The sequence below is a fragment of the Wasmannia auropunctata genome, unplaced genomic scaffold (assembly GCF_000956235.1).
Source record: "Wasmannia auropunctata unplaced genomic scaffold, wasmannia.A_1.0 LD335998.1, whole genome shotgun sequence".
NCBI classification, from domain to species: Eukaryota; Metazoa; Arthropoda; class Insecta; order Hymenoptera; family Formicidae; genus Wasmannia; species Wasmannia auropunctata.
The window spans coordinates 97494-124165 of NW_012026892.1; the positions used below are offsets into that span (position 1 = coordinate 97494).

The 26672-nt window shown below is 37.0% G+C and overlaps 3 protein-coding genes across 11 annotated transcripts; 2 read left to right on the forward strand and 1 right to left on the reverse strand.

The window, feature by feature from the left end:
* The first annotated feature begins 44 nt into the window (after positions 1-44).
* Positions 45-3255, forward strand: LOC105453530 (ESF1 homolog). 2 transcript variants are annotated; one of them, XM_011695569.1, is made up of 8 exons: positions 45-179; positions 238-997; positions 1082-1260; positions 1435-1542; positions 1623-1823; positions 1917-2136; positions 2210-3003; positions 3099-3255. In XM_011695569.1, exons 2-8 carry the CDS (start codon positions 304-306, stop codon positions 3210-3212), a joined length of 2310 nt encoding a protein of 769 aa, XP_011693871.1. In that variant the 5' UTR covers positions 45-179; positions 238-303; the 3' UTR covers positions 3213-3255. The 2 variants fall into 2 exon arrangements, with proteins under 2 accessions (XP_011693871.1, XP_011693870.1); XM_011695568.1 differs by having other exon boundaries at positions 45-997.
* A 376-nt stretch (positions 3256-3631) lies between these two features.
* LOC105453531 lies at positions 3632-18627 on the forward strand. Of its 5 annotated transcripts, none has more exons than XM_011695573.1 (10): positions 3634-4801; positions 4922-11051; positions 12221-12853; positions 14130-14459; positions 14780-15290; positions 15553-15734; positions 15819-15966; positions 16183-16389; positions 17035-17150; positions 17919-18627. In XM_011695573.1, exons 1-10 carry the CDS (start codon positions 4259-4261, stop codon positions 18035-18037), a joined length of 8919 nt encoding a protein of 2972 aa, XP_011693875.1. In that variant the 5' UTR covers positions 3634-4258; the 3' UTR covers positions 18038-18627. The 5 variants fall into 5 exon arrangements, with proteins under 5 accessions (XP_011693877.1, XP_011693875.1, XP_011693874.1 ...); XM_011695572.1 differs by having other exon boundaries at positions 3634-4012; positions 4096-11051; XM_011695570.1 differs by having other exon boundaries at positions 3634-11051.
* A 640-nt stretch (positions 18628-19267) lies between these two features.
* LOC105453532 (diphthine--ammonia ligase) lies at positions 19268-26031 on the reverse strand. 4 transcript variants are annotated; one of them, XR_974883.1, is made up of 14 exons: positions 25943-26031; positions 24815-25015; positions 24431-24615; positions 24275-24348; positions 24000-24180; positions 23560-23651; positions 23394-23484; positions 23142-23319; positions 22883-23050; positions 22434-22735; positions 21893-22214; positions 21600-21701; positions 20218-21295; positions 19268-20020 (listed from the first exon to the last, which is right to left on the reverse strand). XR_974883.1 is itself a non-coding variant. In XM_011695576.1 (13 exons), the coding sequence occupies exons 2-13, from the start codon at positions 24927-24929 to the stop codon at positions 20991-20993; spliced, it is 2115 nt and encodes a 704-aa protein (XP_011693878.1). In that variant the 5' UTR covers positions 24930-25015; positions 25943-26031; the 3' UTR covers positions 19268-20990. The 4 variants fall into 4 exon arrangements, 2 of the variants coding, with proteins under 2 accessions (XP_011693878.1, XP_011693879.1); XR_974884.1 differs by having other exon boundaries at positions 19268-19449; positions 19736-21295; XM_011695576.1 differs by having other exon boundaries at positions 19268-21295.
* Between the last annotated feature and the right edge of the window lie 641 nt (positions 26032-26672).

The window sequence follows — 26672 nt, forward strand, 5'->3', positions numbered from 1 at the left end:
ACCGTATGTACTTCTCATTGCTGTCTTTTTCTATGATCAAATAACCTACCTATTTTAATCTAACCTATCTTTACCGTGTCGGAGTCGGAGACACGTGCGAGAGGAGAGATTGAAGGCGTAAATTCACCATCCGGTGGAACAACACAACAAAAAGCTCCCCCGTCGGAGCCACGCGTGATGTTAGTGCAATTTTTCTGTACACGTGAAACAACGTTTCTGTAATATATAAAATTTCAGAAATTGAGGTTATTGCGCCTGTAACTTGGTAGAGTGATCCTGAGTGATCAACAGTAGTCGGCAATAATGGACGAAATGTTGAAAGACGCGCGTTTCGCGCACATCGCGAGAGATCCCAAGTTTCGTCGCATTCCCAAAGCTGAGAGGAAGGTGAAGATCGATCATCGATTCAAGGGCATGTTTAAGGATGAAAAGTTCGCCGTGAAGTACACCATCGACAAGCGCGGTAGACCTGTCAGTCGGACCACCACCGAAGATCTCAGAAAATATTATGATCTGTCGAGCAGCGAGGATGAGGCCGATGAGGATGCATCTGTGCCATCTACAAGCAAGAAAGACAGCGAGAAAGAGGTGAAGGACATCAAGGAGAAGAAGAAAGGCAAAAAGGAGGCGACGGAGGAAATTGAATCGAAAACCGACTCTGCGAAGGATTCCTCAAACAAGAAGAACAAAGATGATCGTTTGTCGAGTAAGAAAGATTTGTCTGAACTGGAAACGAAAGAGGAATGCCCCGATGATGAGGAATCTAGTGGTGAGGATAGTGCCTCGGATAGTGAGGATGAATCTGTCGAGAAAGAATTTTCTCAAGTAGAGCTAGATAAAAATGATAAACAGCTGCAAAAAAGGAGGACGAACGAGAACGGTAGACTCACAAACGAAATTAAAGAGAAACTGAAGGATCTTACCGTAAATTATGCCAGAGGTGAAGGTGTTCTGTTGACTGATAGTTCTTCGGAAGAAGAATCATCTGAAGCTAGTGGTAAAATATTATATTTATTATATCTTACTCTGATCATCTTTATATAGCTGCAAAGATAAATCTCTTTACTTTAATCTTACTTAGATATCGAGGAAGAGATTGAACATAACTGGGGTGAACTGGACAAAGATGCTGAAACAACTGACGAGATAACACGTCGATTAGCTATTTGTAACATGGATTGGGACAGAATACGTGCTGTGGACTTGATGATTTTGTTAAACTCATTCTTGCCCAGCGGTGGACTCATCCAATCAGTTACAGTAATTATTAAAATATAATTAATAACATTGTATAAATATATCGATGTATTTCTGTTTTTATATTTTATATATTTGATTAAAATATCTTTAATTTATTGTTGCAAGAAATTATAATAGTACTGCAATTAATAATTATGCTAATATATTGATTTTGAATATATTTATTTATTTCAGATTTATCCATCAGAATTTGGCTTGCAACGAATGAAGGAAGAAGAAATTAATGGGCCAACAGAGCTGAAGAACAAAGCAAATGGAAGTGAAGACGAAATTGAAGATGATGTATGAAATAATGACTTTCTATGTGTTTCTTACAATATTTCTTTTCTCATTAATTATTACATTGATTTCTTTTTTCTCAGAATGAAGAAGGTTCGAAATATCACATGGAGAAATTGAGACAGTACCAATTGAATCGATTGAAATATTATTATGCTGTTGCCGAATTTGATTCTGCAGAAACAGCGAACAAAGTATACACGGAGTGCGATGGTATTGAGTACGAATCGACTGCAACTAGATTAGATCTTAGATTCATACCAGATGACATGACATTTGATCAGGTATCTTTTAAAATCATATTATAAGTTACACATCAAAAGTCTATTAAGGTATTAAGAAACATTAAAATTTCATACGTGAATTGCTTGTTAAAGGAATCTAAAGAGGTATGTACTGAGATACCGGAACCCGTGAAATATCAACCACGACAGTTTACGACAACGGCATTGCAACAAATTAAAGTCGAGTTAACGTGGGATGAAACAAATCCAGATAGGCAAGAGTTCACGCAGAAGCTGAACTCAGGAAAGCTACAGGAGGTTGATGAAAACGATCTACAGACATACCTGGCAAGCGGTAGCGAGGATGACTCAGGTACGATGTTATTTTATTTTGTATACTGCTGTTATTTTATATCAAATCTAAATTTATGTTTATTATATTTCAGATACAGAGGAAAAGAAAGACGTAACTGAGGAGACCAACGATAATTCGGAATCGGAGGAAAATGATGATCCAATCGGAAAGTACAAATCTTTACTTAAAACGATTGAAGAAGAAGAAGAGACAAAGAAAAACAAGGATGTCGAATTAGAATTCTCATGGGGTTTAGACACCAAAGAAAAGGCCGAAAATTTAGTCAAGCAGAGAATGAAAGATAAGGAAGAACTTACGCCTTTTGAACAATACCTAGAGAAACGCAAAGCGAAAAAGAAAGCTAAGAGAGAGGAAAGGAAGAAGCTTAAAGAAGAAAATAAGGAATGCGATTCGGAAGATTCTTTGCCGTCTGACGTAGATATGAATGATAAATATTTCGCGGAGGAATTTAAAAATAGTAAATCATCCCGTAGAAAGGGAAAAAAAGATAAGAATGAAGCTGAAGGTGTCATTGATTCGCCGAATGAGCAGGAAGAAAGTCGGCGTAAAGCCGAATTGGAATTGCTTTTGATGGATCAAGATGAGGACGGTAAAAAGCATTTCAATATGAAGCAGATCGAAGAAAATGCAACCATGTCAAAATCTAAACGAAAACGTCTCAATAAAAAGAAGAAGGTGCAAGAAGCAGCGAAAGAAGACGACTTCGAGGTTGATGTTAAGGATCCGAGATTTGCCGCTTTGTATTCGTCACACCATTTCAACATCGATCCCGCGGATCCACGTTATAGAAAGACGAAGGGCACGGAAGTATTAGTTAACGAAAAATTGAAGAGAAGAGCTGATAACGAAGTACACACAGAGAATGTAAGTAAAGAACATTTAACGTGTAAATTAAAGGACATTTTTATTAGCAGCGAATTTATATATCCTTTTCTCTAATGCATATCGAAAATTTTCAGGACAAGCAATCGAAAAGACCAAGAACAGACGAAAAACTGCCGACGGAATTGCAAGCTTTAGTTAAATCTGTTAAGAAAAAAACACAAAATATCACACAGCCGATAAAAGGATAAGATAATAATTATCTTGTTATATTATTATAATAAATAAGTTATATTTTACATATTGATAAAAAAAAACAATTTTTATAATTCCTTTTTATCTTACATTTTTCTTTATCATGAGTAGCATTTCATTTTTGTGATAAAATTCATATTTATAAGAAATGATAAATTTTTATTGTAATACACTATCATAATTGCTATTAACAAATTTATTAAGATTATTAAAAAATATATAATATATGTATATTTATATATATAACTTTTTTAATGGAATGTGCAGCTATCAAAAAAAAGAAAAAAGAACGCTTTAGGGCGGCCTTCCATTGTAATTAAAGATGAACATACATCCTTATGTCTTAAATTTATACACAAATTACAAGTATCTCGAAATAATAATATTTTCATATTTTCTCAACAAATAAATTACTGGACTCAAATTTTTTTGTGGACAATTCCATCGCATTAACGCATCGTCTGTCGGTCGCTATGTGCACGTTCCATTAATGCTAGGGAATTTTCAGGCCACTGTCGCGGCTTCGCCTGGTAAGTTGGCGTCAGTATTTAGTAAATGTTTTACGATTTGGCAAAATATATTTTCAAAACCGTAAAGCATAGATGCTTGCGTATCGATCCCGTCTGTCCGAAAGTCAGATAGGCGATCAGGCGGCACGATATCCCATCCCGGGTTACGGTCCATTTGTGCAACACGTGTAATTCATTCTCGGGACCGATTCGCGCACAAGTGTGAGAGGGACATTGGTTATGTTCGCTCTGTTCTGGGTGAAAACAAATTGGGGAGCGATGTAGCGGTAAGTAGCAGCGAGCTCTGATCCGCTCTGTTCGCGCCTGTTGTCGCGAAAAAAAAAAACTCTAACGCACGGTGCACTTGCAGCGACGCGAGGCACGCCCGGTTAGCACGCGCGGAGATTTGTTTCGTCGATCGACTGCCACGAAAAAGCCCGCATAAATGTACGGCGGCGGCGGCGGCGGCGGTAGCAGCAGCAGCAGCAGCAGCAGCAGGTGTAGCAACGTCCCCTGCAAGGAACATCGGAACAATGTCCGACGGTTCTAAGATGGGCCTGTTCGGCTCCAAGGACCGGAATCAGGAACAGAAAGAGAAATCTTCCAAGGACAACTCCCCAGCGCGTTATGCGCCGTACGGCGTTGACAGCGACACCGAGACATACGACACCGAGGCCCTGAGCATGATGGATATCAACGACATCATCGGCGTGCAGTCCGGCGAGCCGATCGGCGACTCGACTCTGGAAAGCGAAATCGCCGCTCTCTCGCAGATTATTACGGAATCGAAGGTGGAGCCGATTCTGCAGTCGGAGAGCTCGAAGCCGGCGATGCGGCAGGACTCTTCTCCCGAGATACCCACTTCGAGCACCGTCTGCATCGCGAGCGTCGATGATTCTAATGCCGACGAGTTCAGTATCGTGTCGTCTGAAAAGTATGCAGGCAGCGAAATGCGGAAAGAGACGTCTGAACTTACCTGTGAGAATGAGACACACGCAGATTCGTCGATCGTAGAGGAGAGTGTTTTACAGAATGTGGTAATGGATTTTGTGACCAAACGTGATGAAGCTTCCGACGTAAGTACTAACGAAACAGTTTGTGATACATCTGTAGTTTCTACGTCAGAATTGTCTTCCAATGACAAGTCGAATAGTGAGATTAATTCCTCGACTGTCACGTCGAACGACGCTTTACAGGGTACTGCCCGGAACGAGCAACGAGTAGACGCCGCTTCTCCCGCGGATCACGAGAAAAGTGTTGCTGACAAAACGGAGGATGTAGCTGCCGACAAAACGATCGACGGTCAGAGCGAAGCCAAAAGCGGTACGAGGCCCGTGGTGACGGTTGGTAACATTAGCAAGAGTCTGCAATTGATAGGAGAGGCATATAATTCTGAAGACTCGGAGGAAACGGATGTGAACGACAGCGACTCGTCGAAAGAGACTCCGTCGCTTTCTATTCCTACAGAAACCCCATTGCCGGATATTCCTGCGAAACAGCATAAGGAAGATGATTCTGAGGCAACTGATATATTAGATCAAACTACTGAAATCCCTTCAAAGTTAAGTAACACTGCAAGTGCGGCTGTTTCAGAAGAATTAAATACGAAAGTGGAAAACGTAGTCAAAATAGAAGATTCAAGTATAACAGAGCCAGAGGACTCTAATCGAAGTGAAGCGTCGCAACAAGTTTTAGAAATACAAGGGAACGATACTGTCTCGAATAAGGTAGAAGAAAGTATCGATAATGAGACGTCAAGTCGCACACAACAAAGTGAAAATGACACTGAAATAAAAATGGATACAGCTGAAGGAACAGTATTAAAACATCAATCTTCCAATGAAACTTCTAAAGAAACTGTAGATACATTTGTTGATACATCTATTATATCGACAACGGAAAATACAGAAGAAAGCATGGAAAGTACTGAAATAGAGTCAAGTATATCGGCTCCTGAAACGGAAAAGCAAGATAATTCTACAGTTTCTAGTGACAAAGAACTGCCAGATACAAGAAAAATAAATGATAAATGTCCTGTTATTGATGATGCAAAGGAACTTGTAGAAAATGTACTCGAATGTGAAGATAAAGACACCGTTTTGATATCTGCAACTGAAACTCAGAAGTCTACCGTACCTGAGATATCTGATAAGAAATTAGGTATGCCAGAAGTGACAAGTAAAGATGATTCTCAGGAAGCAGATATCAATGAAAGTTCTCAGATGACAGACGAGGTCGTTTCGATAACGGATAAAATTGATGATTCTCAAGAAACGGTTTCTAAACAAGAAGATGAAAAAACTGCTATAATTGCTGATAGTCAAGATAATGTAGAGGCCAATGCTGAAGAAACACCTGTGCCAATAGATATATTTCAAACTGCGTCAGATACAACTAATAAAGAATTAATTTTAAATGAAGGTACATCAATGAGTCATCCATCTGTTGAAGAAAAGGATGCAACGACCAGTGTACGATCTGCAGATTTACCAAATGAAGAAAATTTAGATTTGTACTCTGAGAATTTAATAATGCAAAGTGAACCAACGCCTGTTAATTTTCATGATTCTGAAGAAGCAAATGTTTGCACGAAAGAAGAAATTCCTGAGCAAACACTCGAGTCTCCAGTTGAATATGACAAATCTGTTACACAATTTCCGTCTGAGTCAGAAAAATCTGAAATTAATGATACTGTATCTAGTAAATTCGAGGAATTACATTCTGCTTTGGTCTCGCAGGAAGATTCCAGTAACATAATTGAAAATGTAAGCAAGCCTGAGGCTGAAAAAACAGAGGATGGAGAAGAGAAAATATCGGAAGCAATATCACCATCTAAAGCTCAAGATCAAATTCCATCAATGGAAAATAAACCAGAGCAAACACTTGATCGATCTGAATCGTGTGTTCAAGAAGAAGTCAGTTCATCTGTGCAGATAGACAATAAATTAACTTCGGAAAATGTTAAATCTGCCAATGTGTTATTAAAGAATGATACAAATTCATCATCGACTGAAAATTTGATTGTGTCAGGAAGTGATGTAACAGATGACGCGTGCAATACAATACAGAAGGAAGATAATGATATGGAAAACATTACTGCTGAGATATCATTGAAGGAGACAGCAATAAAAGTATCAGAATTAGATGATACAGAAGTTAAAGAAATTGAAAAAAATGAAAAAGAAGAAAGTCAAGAAATAAGTTTAGATCTGCAATCGATAATTCCAAAAGTAGATATTCAAACAAATCCAGAGGATATCAATTTACAAGACGATGGTGATACGAAACCATGCGAAAAGACTACAAAAATACATATATCTACAGAATCAAAAGAATCAATCGATGTCAATGTAACGCCGATAACCGGAGAGAATGATGACGTGAAATCGGTTGTAGAAGAATCTGTTGATGCCAATTTAAAAGAGGTACAGTCAAGCGTTATTGATATCTCTTTGTTACACGAAAGCTCGAACGAAAAGATGAATGCCGAAAAGTTAACGGAGAAACTGTCTCAAGATTCAGAAAGCATGGATGCCCCAGCTACTGCTCAAACTGTAGACGCTCTGGAGGGACTTTTGGACATATCTCTTATGCCGGACAGTGAAACATCTTCGTTAAAAGACATGAAAACCGAAGATAAAGCCCTGATGGAAGAAATAGTAAATAAAAATATTGATATGGATCTCTTGTTAGATCATGCGAATCAAAGCGAAGCAACCATGACGCAAAATTCAGACTACATAACAAACGTGATTGCTAGTTGTTTGACAAACAGAGATAATGAAATGAGCGAGGCTGATATCAATATACCGAGTAATGATAAAACTACCGAAAACGAGGATAGTAGCTTAAAAATGAACGAAGACGTTAGTATGGAGCCGGTGAGTGAGACGACGGATAACGAGAAGATTGAAGAATCTCTTGGAACAGATAGCAGTTTGCAGCCGAGCGATTTGGACATGGATTTCGAGAACAATCGATTGGAGTCGGTCGACTTGGAGGAAAGTGAAACGAAGCTGGAGCTGCCGCAGGACATTCTCGAGGGCGTGATGCCAAGCGAGAGTCTCTCCCGTCACGCCGACACTCCGTCCGTCATCGAGAATTCGCAGTCGAGCTCGGAAATCTCCGAGTTGGAATCTGCGGTGAAATTCTTGCAGGAATCCGAGGAGCAGACGATAGACTCTCTGGTGCTCTCGCCGAAAATGGTGGAGAGCGTCGTCGAGGATATAACGAAGCAGGCAAACGCGGAGCTCTACGTGCCCGATGAGATGGACAATTACACGAACGCCGAATCGGAATTGGCGCATCTGAGAGACGTCACCGCCGCGGATTCTATCTCTATCTCGGAAGCCGAGATCATATCGGAGGCTGCTAAGCTGGAGAACGAACGGAAATTCGCGACGCAGATGCAGAACGTTCCTAGTATCGTTGTGAAGGACACCGAAGAAATAAATGAGGAGACGTTACAGGATCACGTGTGTTTGAAGACTTCGTCCGACACGACTTCTGTCGCGGATAATTCCTCGAATGTGCAAACGGCGGAACAGTCGCACGAAGAAAAAGGAACTGTACCCGATATTAGACCGAAGATCGAAGAAATTTTGTCGAACGAACCTTTGAGAATACCTATTCTGAAAGCATGCGATCTGATCCCGAGGATATCGATATTGGAGGAGCGACTGAAGGTACCGCCAAAGATCGAGATACCCGTTCCAGAATCGGCTAAGATTCCGGAATCTTCCATTAGCCCGAATGATAGTCTTCTCATACCGAAGGACGCGAGAGCTATCTCGTTCTCGAGGACTTTGGAGTCACCGAAGTCGGCTGATAAAACCGAGTCGAAGGGCGCTGAGACGCCGCGCAAGGACTCCGAGAAACACTCAGACTTCGAGAACGTCGGTTCGCCGAGGATAATCCTGAAGATCGCTAAGTCGGCGATCACGGACTGCAGCGAGCCGCGATCGCCGAAGAGTCCGAAGATCCGATCGGCTACGAATTCGCCTAATCCGGAGGACAGTCCGGGTCAGAAGTTGGGAAAGATTAAATTGAAACTGTCGAAGGGGGGCCATCCGTCTATAATATCCAACGAGAATCTGGACGAAGTCAATCAGTGGCACACCACCGAGAACACATCGTCATTATCTCCTATCGGCATGAAGATCAAGCTGTCCAAATCCGGCGACGCTTCAATTGTAGCTACAGAGAAACACGAGAGTCTGGATGACTCGAAGGAGACGAAATATAAAATCGAAGAGCCGAAGAGAACGGATTCGCCGATCGGTATGAAGCTGAAGGTATCCAAGTCTGGAGATGTTTCGATCATCTCCGATTCCAGGCAGCAGGATACCAAAGAATCTCTTACGAAGCACAAGGAAAAGTTGGAGATACCGCAGGGAAGTCCGAAGAGGACAGAATCGCCAATTGGAATGAAGATCAAGCTCTCCAAGACTGGTGACGCTTCGATCATTCAGACCGACAGGCAAGAATCTTTGGAGGAGCACAAGGAAGTTATGCAAAAGCGGACCGATTCTCCAATTGGCATGAAAATTAAACTGTCGAAGACCGGTGACGCTTCTATCGTATCGCCGGATGCTCCTGAAGACTCGTCTACGAAAGTGAAGGAAAAAGACTATTTGGAACTACCGAAAAGGACCGAGTCTCCAATCGGAATGAAGATAAAGCTGTCCAAGTGCAAAGGCGGCGCATCTATTATTTCTGTAGACAGCACTGAAGACACAAGAGACAAATTGGAGGTACCCGATCCACCTAAACGCACTGAGTCGCCACTCGGTATGAAGATAAAGTTATCCAAAACCGGAGATGCGTCTATTATACATTCTGAGGTCACAGAAGACGTTAAAGAAACGAAATACAAAGACAAGTCCGAGGTGTTGCAAGACAAAACGTCAGAGACTTCCGGGATCAAGATCAAGATGAAGACAGGCGAAGCAGCGTCGTCGGTATCGCCGGATATTATTGAAGAGCAAGATGTATTCCAAGCCTCCGAATCATCCACAGGCAGCATTCCGAAGATCAAAGTATCCAAATCTGGAGATACGTCGATGGTTTCTAATAAAATGGAATCAACAGAAGATTTGAGATCACGGGAAAGTCATCAGGCGGAAGTACCAAAGAGAACGGAATCTCCACTTGGCATGAAAATCAAGCTGTCCAAGAGCGGCGACGCTTCTATTGTACAGAGCGAGGCTGTCGCTGAAGAGCATCCAAGTAAGAGTACGCGTGCGTCTGATGCGGAATATTCGAAAGGCAGCGACTCGTCCCTCGGCATGAAGATCAAGCTATTCAAGACAGGTGACGCTTCGGTAGTGGAGACACAATCGTCCGGTTCTTCCGAGAAGAAGGACAAGCAGCAAAGACGCAAGGACACTGCCGAATTGCCGCTAGAGATGAAGATCAAGCTATCCAAGACTGGCCATCCCACTATCGTGACGTGCGACAGTCACGGCGAGTCCTCCACGCACAAAGGTAAGGATCCAGTTGCTGTGGATCCGTCGATAAATTTTTCTCAAAGGTATATGGAGCATGCCGCGACGCATAAGGAGTCGACATTGAAGATCCTCAAGACCGGTCACCATCCGTCCATTCTGCAGAGCAATCGGTCTGAGCTGACGATCGAGCCGGTGCAGATGCAGAGCAAAAAGCAGCCGGCGGAAAATGCCCAGCAGCAGATCGAAATATCGCCCAAGCGTAAAGACATAACAATCTCGCCGGTCGAGAGCAAGAAGTCCAAGTTGGAGGCGCAGTTCTCGCAGATCCTGCCGGAGGTCACCATCCAACCGGTGGTATGTCGGGATCAGAAGCAGCAGCAACAGCAGCAGCAGCAGCAGCTGTTGCTCGATCCGAAAACGAGTCTAATCAGTCGACAGCAGATGAACGTGATCAACCAGGAGATCAGTATCACGCAAGTGCGGCCGGATAACGCGTCCGACAAGTTCAAGGATATGCATTGCAAAAATTCACCAGGCGGATTGTCGGATTGCGAGATCATCGAGCATCGTCCTGAGCTGATAATCGTCAACGAGAATTCCAACTCCAGCCAGGATGTCGTCATCATAGAGGAGGTGCCTAGTAGAATGACCGATGTCAAGGTGCCGAAGAAGAGAGGCAGACCGCGAAGGAATCCCGCGGCGGTGCAACAGCATCTTCAACAGCAGTCTGCACAAATGCTGCCGAGGGATCCTCTGGCCCTGGACGAGGTGCAGCAAGTTCCTCCGCAACAATTTGAACACAGGGAAAACGAGAGACCTAAGAGAACCTGCAGGAACCAAAAAAGTTACGCTCCACCCAAAAGAGGCAGAGGACGAGGTTTGTTTCTCTCGTAATTAAATATTGATGATTAAAGATTGTGGATAAAAAAATATGAGATAAATTAAATCGTTGAACAAAATAAACTCTTGACATTCTAATTAGTCTACAATACATACGACTGATATTATAACGAAAATATTAATTTAATTACATTAATTTCTGGTTATATAATTATACTAAATCATGATTTTTAAATTAAAGCAAATAGATTCTTGCAACTTACAAAAAGATGCTTCTTATCAATATAAATGGTAATCTCTCGTAGATGCGAAAATTTTCCAATACTTGTACAATTTATTATAAATTCAAGAAAAACCATCTTAAAGTTTTTCTCGATTATAGCAAGAAAAAATAAAATCTCTGCATGACTCTACAAACTAGCCCGATTAAATCGATAAATCTCTCTTCTTATTTGAAAAATCGCTTTCGAACATAAAGACTATACTTGAAATTATTTAGTAAAATATATTATGAAATATACATAATATGCAAATACATATTATGAAATAATAGTGTAATGTGTATGGAAACTATAAGTTTTAAAAATATTGTTAAATTTATAAGTTAATAACTCCTATGTTAATAATAATGATGTCAGTTGGATACAGAATAATTAATATCGAGAATTTATCGTGTTAATAACCAATAAGTGATCTTAGTTGCTGGTAATGTATATCGCAATAAATTGTATGTATTATTGTATTATATGTATTTCAGTCTTGGAAGTCATGATAACTTGAATATTTTCGATACATGTTTGTGTCAATGTTGAATTTGTTTATAATTTATTTGAAGAGCTAATTTGAAAATTAATTTTTTAATATTGCGTTTTTTATCTTATGTTCTCTTTGATTTTGATTTATTTCAATAAAAGTTTAAATAAAAAAAATTTATAGATATTCATTTTATATATTTATGTAGATACGCAAATCTCAGACTGGAAATATCCATCTTTTTACGAAATTGATTGAAAAAAGGATTCGCGCAAAAAAGAAAAATAAGATACAGTACAATGAGACTACAGACAAAAAATAATTTTATAGAATAAAAGAATGTAAAGAAAAAAGACATAATTTCCACTTCAATACTTATATTTTAATAATTTATATTTTAATAGTCTTTCTCTCTTTAATAAAAGACATTAATTTTTCTTTTATTATGTCTAGGCCGCGGTAAACGGAAACTGGATAACGTTGATCCTCAAATTGGAAAGAAGACTCGTATAGAGCAAGACTTATCCGCTATAGAGGCATCGACAATGGCTGTCATTACTATCGACGAAACACCAGTACAACAAGACCCGCTTCGAAAATCAGAGCTGTACAAGGCACTGAAACAACCGCCCATAGATCGTAAAGGCATGAGTTCTGCGTTAAGTCGCAAAGAAGCCGGGAAAAAGGACTCTAAAGCCTCGAACTCTGAGAGCGCGATGTTAGATCCGACCAGATTGCCGGATGTTGAAGAAGATCCGAAGGCGTCTACGAGTCAGGACCCGCTGATTTCGAAGGATGACGAACAGCATAAGAAACCGGCCTTAGAAATCGTTTCTGAGAGGACGCAGAAATCGGCAGCGAAGCAACATGCCGAGAATAAAGGTAAGATGTCGGACGGGATTAAGGAGATACCTATACCTCCCGGACATTCGAATTGGCTGACGCCAACGTCGAAGAAGCAAGCGGATTCAACGGCCATCAGAGGTGAAACAGTGTCGACGGTGCAGGTGATCGACGAAGAAACAAGAATGAGCGCCGAATCCGGCTCCAGGTCTCAAACACCGGCTAGAAATATACCAGCGCCATGTACGTATTTACATTAATATTAATATTACACATAATATCATTTTATAATACGATAAATAAAATATTATGCAATATTAAAAGTAATAAACAACGTCATTATGTCATAATTAATTTAGCAATTTAACGACAGCATAAACATTTTTTTATTGTTTTAAATATTACATGTCATTTATTGTATAGAAATAAAGTACATTACAGAGTTATATTTTCAGTAATAATATATTTACGTAAGTAGAATTATATATTAAAATCATATAATTTTTATATTAATGATATAATTTTTTTAAAAGAATGCATCTCTCTAGAAAAAAATATTTTTATTTTAGTCATTGAAGAGTTTGGGTTGGTTGAATTGAATGTATTGGTACATATCCAAAACTTCAAGCTGGCTAAGAATAGATCTTTTCTTGTCGCATAAGATGTCTCTCAAGTAACTAAATACGAAATTGTAATGATGTGCTCAAATATGAGGCAGTGTACATCACTTTTTTTATTTGCAATATGTGTTGCAATTATGTTGTGTTTAGCAGCGTTAAAAACGCTTATATTAATTCGTATATCATCTATATAAATATATATACATTGTTTGTGTGTTGTATATATATTTATAAAAAGCATTTTTTTGAGTGTGTAAACATGTGTCAAGAAAAAATATTTAAAATAAAATACAACAAATATGGTAATTTATTGAAGTTATAATAAAGTACAAATCTTTTATTATATATCTATCAATATAATATTAATGATAGTAATGGTACACAAATGTATGAAAACAGGGCAATTAGCCAAGCGAGATATTTTTGCTCAATATTAACAATATATTTAACAAAGGTTATTTTAAACGTTTCAGCTTACATTAAGCTCGTAGAAATTATCATTATCATACAAAACTTACAAAGATAGATTAACGGTAGATAGATAGCGATTAAATATCTGTTAGTCAAAGTTGCTCGCGAATCGATGTTGTAATGATCAATCATGTAGGTAACTGAGGATAGCTTAATACAAGTTTAGAACAGTTTTTGTTAAATATATTATAAATATTGAGCAAAAATATCTCGATTGACTCATTACTCTTTATTGTTTGGATATTTTAAATTTTATTGCTATACTGACATTTTTATTTAGAGAAATGTGTAAGAAAAAACTGTTAAAAATTATGTATATATAAAATATTTTTTATTGATTCAGTTAATCTCTCTATGGGAACTCTCTTATATGAAAAGCGATAATCTGTTGGCTGCATTTTTCTACATAGAAATTAATTTGTTTACAGCTTCGGAAACAATAATAAATGAAGAATCGCAAGGTAGCGTTCTGAGCACTGCCACGACAGAATCTGAAAAAGTCAAAGTAAAGAACCGAAGGATGGAGATTAATTTTGATCCCGATGAAGGACCTTTCACTGTTGATAAGATAGCAGAATACGAATGGCCACTAGATCGAAAGGGTGAAACCTTTATGATACAAGAACAGATATCACAGTATCTTGGCGTGAAGTCTTTTAAACGTAAATATCCTGATCTCAAACGCAGAGTAGTTGATATGGAGGAGAGAAATTATTTGAGGGAGAATGGATTAGTCAGTGAAGCGATGTGCGATATGGGTAAGTCTATGATTTTTTTTATAAGAGATTCGTAGATAAGAGAAACAAAGATATTACGAAAGATATTACGTTATTACTATCTGTCTAAGGTTATAATAAAATTGAACAAATAATTTATACGTCTACACATATTTGAATAGAATTCACAATTTTTTTTATTTTTCATAACAAAATATCTTATTTTACTTACATTTTTCTTGAAAAATAAAAGTTAAAATAAAGGAGCAAAATAAAATTAAGAATTAAATTTTGCTTGTTTACTGCAAGTTTTATGTGTGTTAGTGTATTATTACATGACACATTTATATTATATTACACAGGATTAACTGCGATATGTAGTTCAGAAGTACTAGACGTCATGTGCAGTGATTTTCCCGATCAGTACGAAGAATATCGCAAGCATATGCGCGAGAAACAAGTTAAGGAACATTCCAAGAAGCAGAAGGAACTTACGGCGGCGGCGAATGCGGAGAGAAACAGGATAGATCTCGCGGAGATGGCGATGCAGTCCGCGTTTACGTGGAACGCTAACTTAAATAAAGCTCGCAAGGAGCAGCGCAAGTACTGCTTAGATCTGCAGACTTTCACGATTCATCAACCGCAGAAACAGCACAAAGGCGATTCGGAACACAAAATGGGTCATTATCCTGTTGCTCTGATACCAGGACAGTATACCGATTATTATCGGGAATATACACCGGCAGAATTGAGATATTATCCACTGAACACGGTCTTATATGGACCCACACGACCTAACGAGCGTAAAAGTGATAGTCAATCGGAAGGCTCTCAGAGCGATAGCGATAGCGAATCGTCTTCCGACGACTCAAGGTTGGTAGTGACGTTATAAAATATATAGTTTATTATTAAGATAAATATTATATAGTCTTCTATTATTAAGATTTAGAATAAATTATTTTATTTGCAGAACGATTTCGAAATAAGATACCAAAATTTGCAAGCGTATTTTTTGAGCAATATTAAAAATTTAGAATTTATTGTAACTATAATATTTTTTATAATAAATTAATATTTACATATAATCAGATAAATAAGTATAAAAATAATATGTATAATGACTGTGTTTGAACAGTTCATCCTCCAGCGAAGGTACACAAGATACAGAAGGATCTCAATCGACCATGGACGAAGTGGACATGGAAATCTCGAATTCAAAGGATGATACAAAGTTGAAATGCAAGATGTGCCTAAAAGTTCTAAATAAGCATAACAAGAACGAAATATTAATCCAATGTGGTACTTGCAACGGAAACGGTAAATATTAATTTTACATTGCGAATTAGATTGCACATAACTTTTTACGGAGCTAACCGAGGCGCTAACCGTTATTATTTCCAGTTCATCCATCCTGTATAGATTTAACGTTGGATATGGTGCCACACATTCAATCATACGCATGGCAATGCACCGATTGTAAGACATGTGTACAATGTCACGATCCTGCAGACGAAGACAAGATGCTCTTCTGTGATATGTGCGATCGCGGGTGAGTTGCAGATACTCGAGTACATATTACATTATAACTTTTACAATTAAAATTCAGAAACTATCGATACTTTAATATCTGTCTTGTTAAAGAAAAAAAAGACATTATACAACATAAAATATGAATTATAATTACGTGCTCGCGACACAGAGCTACAAATTAGCTATTATTTTTTGGAGTTTTTAGCTAATTAATAACTTGACGCCGCATGTTTAGGTACCATATCTATTGCGTTGGTTTGCGACGAGTACCACAGGGAAGATGGCATTGCCAGGAGTGCGCCGTATGCGCGAATTGCGGTTCGAGGGAAGCCGGCGGTGCTAATTCGGACCGAAACAGCGTTGCGCAATGGCAGCACGAATATAAAAAAGGCGAGAAAAATACTCGAGTATATGTCTCGACGCTCTGTGTACCATGTTCGAAGTAAGTGTGTATGTGTGTGCGTGTGTGTGTGTGCGTGTATAGTCTACCGTCAATTTTTTCGAAAGTACGCTGGGCTTCAATTGCTTGATAATCTTCATGGCTCACATCATAACACTTTTTCTTCTTTTTGTTACATCAAATCCATGCAAGATGTTCAGTAATAGATACACGTGGCAAATAGAATGATACTCTTTATCGAGATATAAAATAATTTTGTTTGTTTCTTAAATTTATCTGAATTCTGTGAGACTCGTAATTTTGGAGTTTTATAAATATCTTGGGGTAAGTATACCTCTTTACAGCCTTGAGTCAAAATTCTCTCAACTTAAATTACAGTTAAATGGAGAAAACTAACTAAAATTGGCTAAAAAATAGTTTTTTTTTTTTTCATTCCTTCCTAGAGTATAATGTAGAGTATAATAAACAAAGTAAAATTTGTCGAAATGCTATTTTGATGAATTATAAGTCAAGCACTATTTTCGACAGTTTTGTTAGAGAAAAATCTTTAAAAATTACGTGATAAGAAATATATTAGCACGTGACATTAGTGCCTTCTCCCTTTCTCCATTGTACCGAGCACTACCATAATACATAATATACCCTTACCTGAATTCACTAACCACATGGATCTTTATCGATAACAAGGCTGTGGCGAAAGGGTCGCTATTGCCCGCACTGCAGTCGCTGTCATACCGCCCAAAGGCTCGACCTGGATTCGAATCTAGTGCATTGCAGCGCATGTGACAAGTATCTGCACTTAGGTATTGACACCAAGTTTTCATACGATTCGGTTAGCTTAACATTTTGAGCGCCGAGCACATGCGTTTGCACATTAGTTTGTGCTCCTGATTTCGTGTGAGCAAAAATCATTACATTAGCCTATCGAAAATTTGTTAATCAATAAAATTAGTAAGCACATTAACTACATGAATTCTTTCATGTAGTATATTCTTTTATTAAATTATACTCCCAAAAATTTGTTTGATGTACTTAACAATTGCAAGAATATATTACGGATTACAAGGCTGAACTTTTAGCAGGCGCTCAAAATGTTAAGTCTATTGCATGTTGCGATATAGGAGCATTTGAGCATTTGCACGCGCCATCGAGTTTTGTTTCATCATCGCTGTTTTTAAAAGCCACGTTTAAATTATTTGCTATTTAGTGCGTACGTATGTACATTTGCATTTCTATCTTTTTACTTCCTCTGCCAAATAAGAATTACGAATTGTAGTGGATGCTATAGTGCAAAGGTGTTTAATTCAAAGTTGGATTCAACTCGACATATATGGTATATTTTTATTTATTGAAAAAAATATTTGTTTTGTTTTTATCAATATCTTTTTATTAACATTATTTATTTCTTGATGATATTTCTCACTTCGTGAAATAAAGAATCTTAAAGGTAAATGATCTGTTCAAGACAGAAATAATCTAGACACCTCTGTTCTTATGCATCTACTATCGCGAAACATTATATATATTCGCATAAAGCATATGTGTAGCCATTTGTAATTTTCTTTTTTCAGAGTGCGTGGAGACCAAGGGAGTAGTGGTTGACAAGAAAAATTATCGATGTGATTTCTGTGCACCGTCGACCAGCCAGCACGTGGTGAAGCCTTTAATGTCGAAGGTGCTCAAAACGTGAATACGATTATTGTAACATTGCCGCATGGGAAAAAAAGAAAGCGTGTATAATACCAATGCTAGTGTATATTATATTAGTATATTAAAGTAAATAAGTTTTTTATTGAGTGCGTTGAGTGAACAAATACGCGCAAGATTTTTCTTCTCGAGTACTTCATGACAAACGAATTACATTGTACATATATAGTTGTGAAATGAGTCATTTAATTTTTAATTATGAATTTTTAACGTAGTGTTTACTGCGAGATAGGCAATGTTTAGTAAGAAAAAGACTGAATGTGTTTAGTTTTTGATTACGAATATGTCAAAATTACAAAATATATACAGAGTGTCCGAGAAATCGCGCACTTTCCCTCGATCGTATATTCTTTGGCGAATTTGAAATTAAACCTGATATATCATCATAAGCTGAGTTAAATGTGCATTTTGTAACACTCATTTTGCATACAGTATTTTAAAAAATTCTTTTGTAAAATAGAATTTATTTAATGTAAACCGAAAGAGACAAAGCGTTATTACACGTTTAGATTTCACAAATTTAATTTGTAAAAATTACATGGACTTTACAAAAATATAAATGCAGCATAAAAATTTATTATATTTATTATTCTTCATGTAATCATGAAATTGAAAGCAAGCGATTTTCTAAACGTTCTGTATAAACAAAATTATTTATGTACGAATCTAAATTTATGTCTAAAGTTGTCTCAATTTTTTTATGTTTAATGTAATTGTAGTGAAAAAATAGCAAAAAAGAAATTTTACGTTAATCAAATGCAGATTTTAACATATATAATTTATTTTTAATAAATAATACATATGAATATATATTTATTATATATTGATAGTGTATATATTTATTTTTAATAAATTATATACATTATTAGTGGTTATAATTTTTTTCAAAATTTTAACCATAAATATTGCATTAAAAATCAAATTATATTTTTCCATCATTTATATTATCTTTACTTTACATCCAAGATATTATCATTATAAAGACTATTTTTCTCTTTGTTTTTGAAAATTGTGATGAAATACCATTGGGCAAATTTGTGCTCTTGCATTTTTTTTCCAAATTACCAACTTTGATATTTCCGAAGAGAAACAATCACATCAGTAAGCCATTAATGGGTTTTGTAAAATATTGTCTTTTCTGTCGATCGCTACATATATGTAGAACAGAAGGGAAAGAAATAAAACGTGAAACTAAAAAGAAAAAAAATAGCGATTTCTTAAAAATATATATCATTCTCTTTATTCTTCTTTTGCGACATAATCCTCGGATTAGTATTCTGTTGCGGGAGTTAGATGCGAATAGACATCCTTTTTTTCTGCATGTTCTTTACATACTTATCATTACATAGTATCCATATTTTGAACAGTGCGCTCGTTCTCTCCTTTTTTTTTTCGCTGTCAAAAATCAGTTACAATACATTTGTATAAGACCGTGTTAGATTACGTTGCATTATGTACACATACAGAATAACGATAGTAATTGCGACTGTTTAAAAAATGAGCAAGTTGCAAAATATAAACTTTGGCATATCGTTGCATATCAACCTCGTATATATATATATATATAATATTTGCGTCAGAATAAATCTTAGTAAAGTTCGTATTGCAATGCAATCTGTACAAGATACTTCTAAGCGGTGCGTACGCGCGAAGAATGCGGAGCCGCTGCGTAGCGTCCTACCGAGTGTTCGCCGACTTCCCAATGTCTTCCTCCGGTTTTCTTTAAAACTGCGATATCATTTCCGTGACGGAAACGAATCAATCGGCAATACAATTATGTTAGCGATGTACCGGCAGCATTAGTGACAGCGAAGAACATCGTTGTGAAAAAGAATATATGTATGTATATACGTTTCACATGTGCTCTGCGTTCCAGTCGTATTAAATCGTATCGGAGACACCCACACAGGGTGGTGACCCATGATTTTCTTCCTCGCGACAACAAACGTCCCTCTCCTTCCGTTCGCTTAAAATTCGAATAAATGTCGAGTGCTAGTTTTTTTTTTTTTTTTTAATGTCGTTTTTAGAGAAACATCACACACGTTAATAAACATTCCGCACATGATTACAACATCATAAAGTAAACGTGTACTTTGAGCAAAAGAAAAACGAAATATCATATAGCGTAATCAGCAGTACAAGTCGTACGAGTATTATTATTACCTAATGTGTGTAATCGCTTGTTGTTAAAGAGCACTTATGCGCTAAACGGGGGGGACGGGCTTACAGCTCAGAATTGCACTTGACCCGTCATTGACTAGTAGACTCGGTATACAAGATAATATAGTGTCCGTCGTTTCTTCCCAGCTGCATTTTCGTTACTATTTTTATACCCGAAAAGGAAACGGGATGTATCTTCGAGGGATTCTCGGAGAATAGCCGGGTCTGCGGAGATTGCATAAAAGTGCAGCTACAAGAGACAGCGGAACTACATCGTCAGTAAATGTCGAGCGAACAGCCGTGTCTCTCGCGTGTGAAACGCGAGAAGTACTCAAATACGCCCACCGACCATCAGTGAAGCAAAATAACATCGAGAATTATTTGCACACGTAGGAAAACTCAATCAGCTGATGCAACGCCGCTTCACCGTCTTCCTTCGAGCAGCGTTGGATTCATAACGGCCGAAAAAATTAAAGTGACGGCTGCAAAAAGACACATAAAACAAAATTGCTGTTTTAGAAAAAAAAATATACACAGAGATTCACTGAATTTTGATTGTAATTCACGATCAGCAAAATTATAATTGCCTCCGTGCTTGAGTATTCTATGAAATGAAGCGAAAAGTTTTAGACGCATTTTTGCTTTTTTTTCTAGTGTCTCTCTCTTTTCCTCTCAATCACTTACGTGTTGTTTTTCCAAACATCAATTTTTTTTATCCTAAATGTGCGCTCCAATTCCGATGAATAATTGACTGTGTAAAAAATCATTTTGAGTATTTACTCGTGCCTAATACCGTATATAGATAACAAAGTACTGAAATTGTGTAAGTGAGTAGCTGGTATAATAGTGATCACTAAATTCTGCGTAGAAAACTTCGATAGGACGTTGTGAAGGAAGTTTGGGCCCGGAAAGCTGCCGACTTTATAAAATATTCGCAAGTTACACGTTGGATTTGCGCTTTGCGAGCCTTTCCTGAGTTTACATAATAGATAATCGAAAGCTTCCGATAATTCGTTTGCATTTAGCTCTGTGGATGGCAAACTCGCCTCTGTGGTCAAATTACCAGTTGAATTGGATGAACCTGTTCACAAAATTATAATATCAAAATATCTTAGAAAAATTTTTGATAATTATTTTTAAATATGCACATGAATAGATTTCCAAATGTAAAAAATTAATAACTAATATTAATTAATTCAGATTTATTATTCTACTATTACAGTTATTACTGTTATCAAGATCTTATATATATATTTTTTAAATTCTTATTTTAATAAAATATGTATTTTAGTATTTTATGTATTTACAAAAGGAGATATGTTACATTTATGAAAAGAAGTTTAAAAGATGTGTTACAGATAAACGATTCATCAAGAAAAACTTACCGGTAGACATGTAACATACAATCGCTGAAACATTATTTTCATAATTCCATCTACGCCTGAGGGCTATCCTAAAATTAGCCACACATTTTCCTGTTTCCTCATCTGTAATAAATAATAAGACATATATAATAATTATCCATACATCACTAGCGTTTGAGTTAATGAGCAGAAAAGTATAATTGCTGCAAGTTGTACTATTAAAAAAAATGAAAAATGAAAAAAAAAATTGATTTCTCTATTGAATTTGCAGCAAATCATACCTTCTTCTTGTTAGATAAGCTTTAAATACTCACACTCGAATCGGTTATTATCCCTATGAGCCCAAACACACCACTCAACTTGAGCACCACGCGGCAAATTTGGTACAACAATGTAATCTACAATAGCATTTCTCGTCCTCCTTTCCCATTCTTTCCTCGCATCCGCTATGTAACTAGAATGAGTCAGGAAACAGATACCTTGTACTATATCTCGAAGTTTTGCATCCATAGCTTTAACGATGCGGTCTATGTGCCTCAACGTTAAACGGCACTGCCGTTTAATGTTCATATCTAGAAGATTCATATTGCCAGGCACCAAAGGTATTTGCCCAGCAACTAAAATAACATCACCTACCTGTGTAAAAAAAAAGTACATTCTTTTTATGAAATATTTTCTATAAAAGATTGTCTTAAATTTTTTAATGTAAAAGATAAAAAGATTAAATAAAGAGGATTAAATAGTAAAGCTGTAATATTTTAAAATATAGATTTTCTGAAAAATATTTAATAAAAAAGTGATCAATTATAAAATATTATCTTATAAAAATATGTTTATCATATTAATTGCACTTACACGAACAGCTTGCGAGTAAGGGCCAATATTGGCGGGTGCCCAATGGCTTATACTTTGAACGTGCATCGTGTGTCGCTTACAGGCCCATTTATCGCCACTCTCTTGGCTCTCCTTATATGCTATCGCGTCAAGTGTGACATGTACGTTCAAAGGGCATTCTACGCATACTCGAACCGGTGGATTTCTCTTACCCAACCAGGAAACGTATGCTTCATTTATAGCCTTGTAATTTGACATATCTTTTATGTACAACGTTACCGCGACTATGTCAGATGGGCATAAATTTTCGTTTTGAATGAGAGCTATAATTAGACGAATATCATATCGTTAATAAAAAGTTCAATTGTATTGTTCTTTCGTATTATCAATTAAAATTTCGAATAAGGAATAATTGTTAATATTGAATAATTACTAAGCCGAAAAGTATGCGATTAAGATGTGAATTTTACTGCTTAGTTTTTCCAGTGCCTCTTCCACGGCGGGTGTTACGTCCGGATGTTTCCCTACAACACCTCCGAACCAGAACCATCCCGTTTGATTTCTATTAACGACCGGTGCGTCTGGGCAATCTTCCTCTTCGTACAGAATCTCCATTGGGCTTGGAGGATGAAATTGATCTGTATATTTGCACAGATATAATATTTTTATATACTTTATATATTTTTTCTGCGTATTCTTTCTTTTCTAGAGTTTTCTGAAATTTCCTACCTGAGTTCGATGCCTTCAAACTATTGCTTTCACATGCATGCTCGTCATTTTCATCTTCTGATAAATTGCAACCATCATGCAGCTCAGGACCAATGATTTCAGCAATGTAATCCTGTGGCGATTTTATCAAAACATTTTTTAGTCTCTCGGATAGACTTAACTTCTCCAATTCTCCATTCTAAAAAATAAGTCTTCACTTTGATGACACTTAACAGTGTCTTACAATTATCAATGTGATATCCAAAAACTTACGTCCTTGTCTTGTAAATGGATCTTCGTAAATCTGAGATATCCTACAGGAGCTACATCGTCCCTCGAATTTACAACGCTCTCATACTCATCGCTAAAAAAAAATAAAAAAAGAAATTAAGTACTCAGTAACTCAGATTGTACATTAATGCAAACATGTAACACTTACATTACGATACTTTTAGCAAACAAGGGGCAATCTAAGGTAAAAGTTTCGTATTCTCCTCCCTCCCCACATATGTTTACTCCATATTTTTCTTTCTGTAAATAAAATTTATAAACTATCAAACATAAATAAAGCTATCTCCTAGCTCAAAATAAATAAAGCCATTCAGCTCTCTTTGTTTCATTATATATCCATATATATAACAATCAAGATGTGTTTTATTAAACATAATTACATAAATAACAAGTATTTATGTAATTATCAAATGATAGTGTATATCAAATGATATATCCATATATATCACAACCAAAATGTGTTTTATTAGACACAATTACGTAAGTACTAACAAGTATTTATGTAATTATATCAAATGAATGGAGATAAAATTAAATCATTAAAAACATTGCCCCATAATTGGTTAAACAAGAAACAATATGACTTACTATTTTTACAAGATGAGGTTGCATTTCACATATAGATTTGCCCAAATGTTTGATTTCAAGGCCTAAAGCCGCAACTTTAATCAATATTGGGTTAACAGAACTCTGTATCATTTCATTTAACAACTCATCCTGATCCCGTCTCCATAAATACGACAAGGAAATAAGACCTAAACGATTGCACCTAAAAGAAGAATATTCGAAAAAAATTAATAGCAATAACTAACAATGTTACAAATTCAAACAGGAGAAATAAATAAATTATAGTGAATAATTACACATTTTCCACACGAATTCGTTGATAATCACTAAGAATAGCACCACTTGACACAGCCTCTATATCTTCACGTTCCTGAAAAAAAATATATATAAATGTATTAGAATTATTGAATTACATATAAACATTCAGACAGAAGATACTGAAATTAATTTACCTTTACTGTACTCAAAAGCTTAAAAAGATCTTCGACTTCATCATTTTCCGTAGGATAATAATATTTCTCTTGCACATTGGCCTTGCCAAATGTTGGATAACGGTATATAGGCAAGCCTATAGCTTGAGCAATGTATTTAACACCTTGGTGTCCTACCGTTTGGAACATAAACGAATCCAGATCATCTGGAAGCAGTGCGTTAACCCCTATGTTACATCTGCATAAATTACAAATTATAATATTTATAACGTAAAAATTAAATAAACATGTAAATTACACTTATTACGCTCATAAGTTACATACAGTTAGAGCTCTATTTGTAGAAAATCCATTATTGGGCAATACATAATTGATTTACACGGTATATATAATTTGTCTCAATACCTTTTTCAACAGGATATAAATTAGCTAAAGCCACAATCTCGTGACCAGCTGCTACACACTGCATCATATTGAAGCAAGAATCTTTGCCACCACTGATCAACGCAACGACCTTCATTTTTTTTTTCTTTCGTTGATCGGGTCTCTTCCTTAAGAAACAGTTACGACTAAAATTAGAGCTGCTTTATTTGTTTAGACAATCATCTGCAATAAAAATAAAAAAGAGGGGTACATATAGTTTTTATATTTGTGCATTTTAAGAACTACAAAAATTTCGAAAAAACATAGAACGCAATTAAATTCAACAATACGAATGCTATACAAAAGCACATCTATATATCTACACATTCTAGATTGCATATAGAAAATAACCCAAAAAAATCAAAATCAGAATTCACATTTCTAATCTATTATAGGTATTCTTCGTGTACAAAATTATTTTTTTACACGCTAATTTGATAAAAATATATTAAACAATATGATAAAAATAGAATCTATAATATTAAATGCATGGTATATATACTCCGTGCGGTGCATATATCGTATTTACAATTTATGTAATCACGTGGGACGGATTACATACGGCAAGACTTTACAACAATAATAATAAGATATTTTCGCAATAAACAATTGAAAAATTATTTATTAGGGGCATTGGAGCACGCGCGATGAGACATAGAAGCTGTCGCGCATCGGCGAAGCTTGTGAATGGAGCCGCCGACGTAAACAGTACAAAATACAAGTGTCGAAGAGACGGGATGCGAATTATTTATTAATATATATAACAGTCAGCTAACAGAGCGACCGAGGATTTTTATCGCGGACGGCACGGGCCGCGGCGAATATCGACGAATCCCCGTATCTTCGATCGACATACCGGATGTTAGATTGGTAAACGATCGCGAGGGGTATCGCGATAAAGCACGGATTTATCGCGCGAGAGCGAGAAACCGTGCTTGTGCCCCGCAGGACGGGGCTTTTTGGTTATCGCGGAAATGGATACGCGCGAGGCGAGGGCGAACGGCGAGGTGACAGCGAGCGGCGAGCCGCGTGGACGAGCGCGAGCTCGACGATCCCGGCGGAACACGCGACGGAATCGGCTCGGAGTCCTCCGGTAAATGTGATATTTACGTTAAATCGGTGGCGAAAATCTCTCACACGGTACAGTCGGCAGCCCATGGGAGACTGTGGATGGACGACGGGGGACGACAGGAGTGGAGTGTGACAACCGCCGTCACCGCCGACGGTAGCGACGACAGCGCCGCGGCGAGACGGCGTTCGATTCAAGAGCGTCGAGGTGATTGAGGTTATCCCGGATATTGCAAAATTATACCGATTAAATGGACAAAGGGCGTCGCGATTAACCCGACGTTTCCTCGCGAGCGACGGGACGACGTCGTTTCGCGCATTGGAGACGTCGCGTTTGCTCGGGATACGAAAATATACCGACGAAAGTGATCACGGCGCCGAGAGACTCGCGGGTGAGCAGTCGCGCGACCGTACTTGTCGCGTGACATCATCGATGGCGTCGGACCAATCAGAGGCGTCGCTATGCCACGATTGTTCCATCCGTGATTTCGTGTATATATAAATATGATTTGTGTATGTATGTATAATGCTGAATTTTGTTATTTTATCGTATTTTAACATATTGAAAAAAAAATTTTGCTGTTGATGCAAAATAATTGTGTTTACTAAAAGTCTTATTTTTTTATTTCGTTGTTCAGAAATAAAAAGTATTATATATATATGTATATATATATATATATATATATATATATATATATATATTACATATAAATGTATAAATCGAAATAAATAAATTATAAATTTAGATACTTAAGCACAGAGAGTTTAAAAA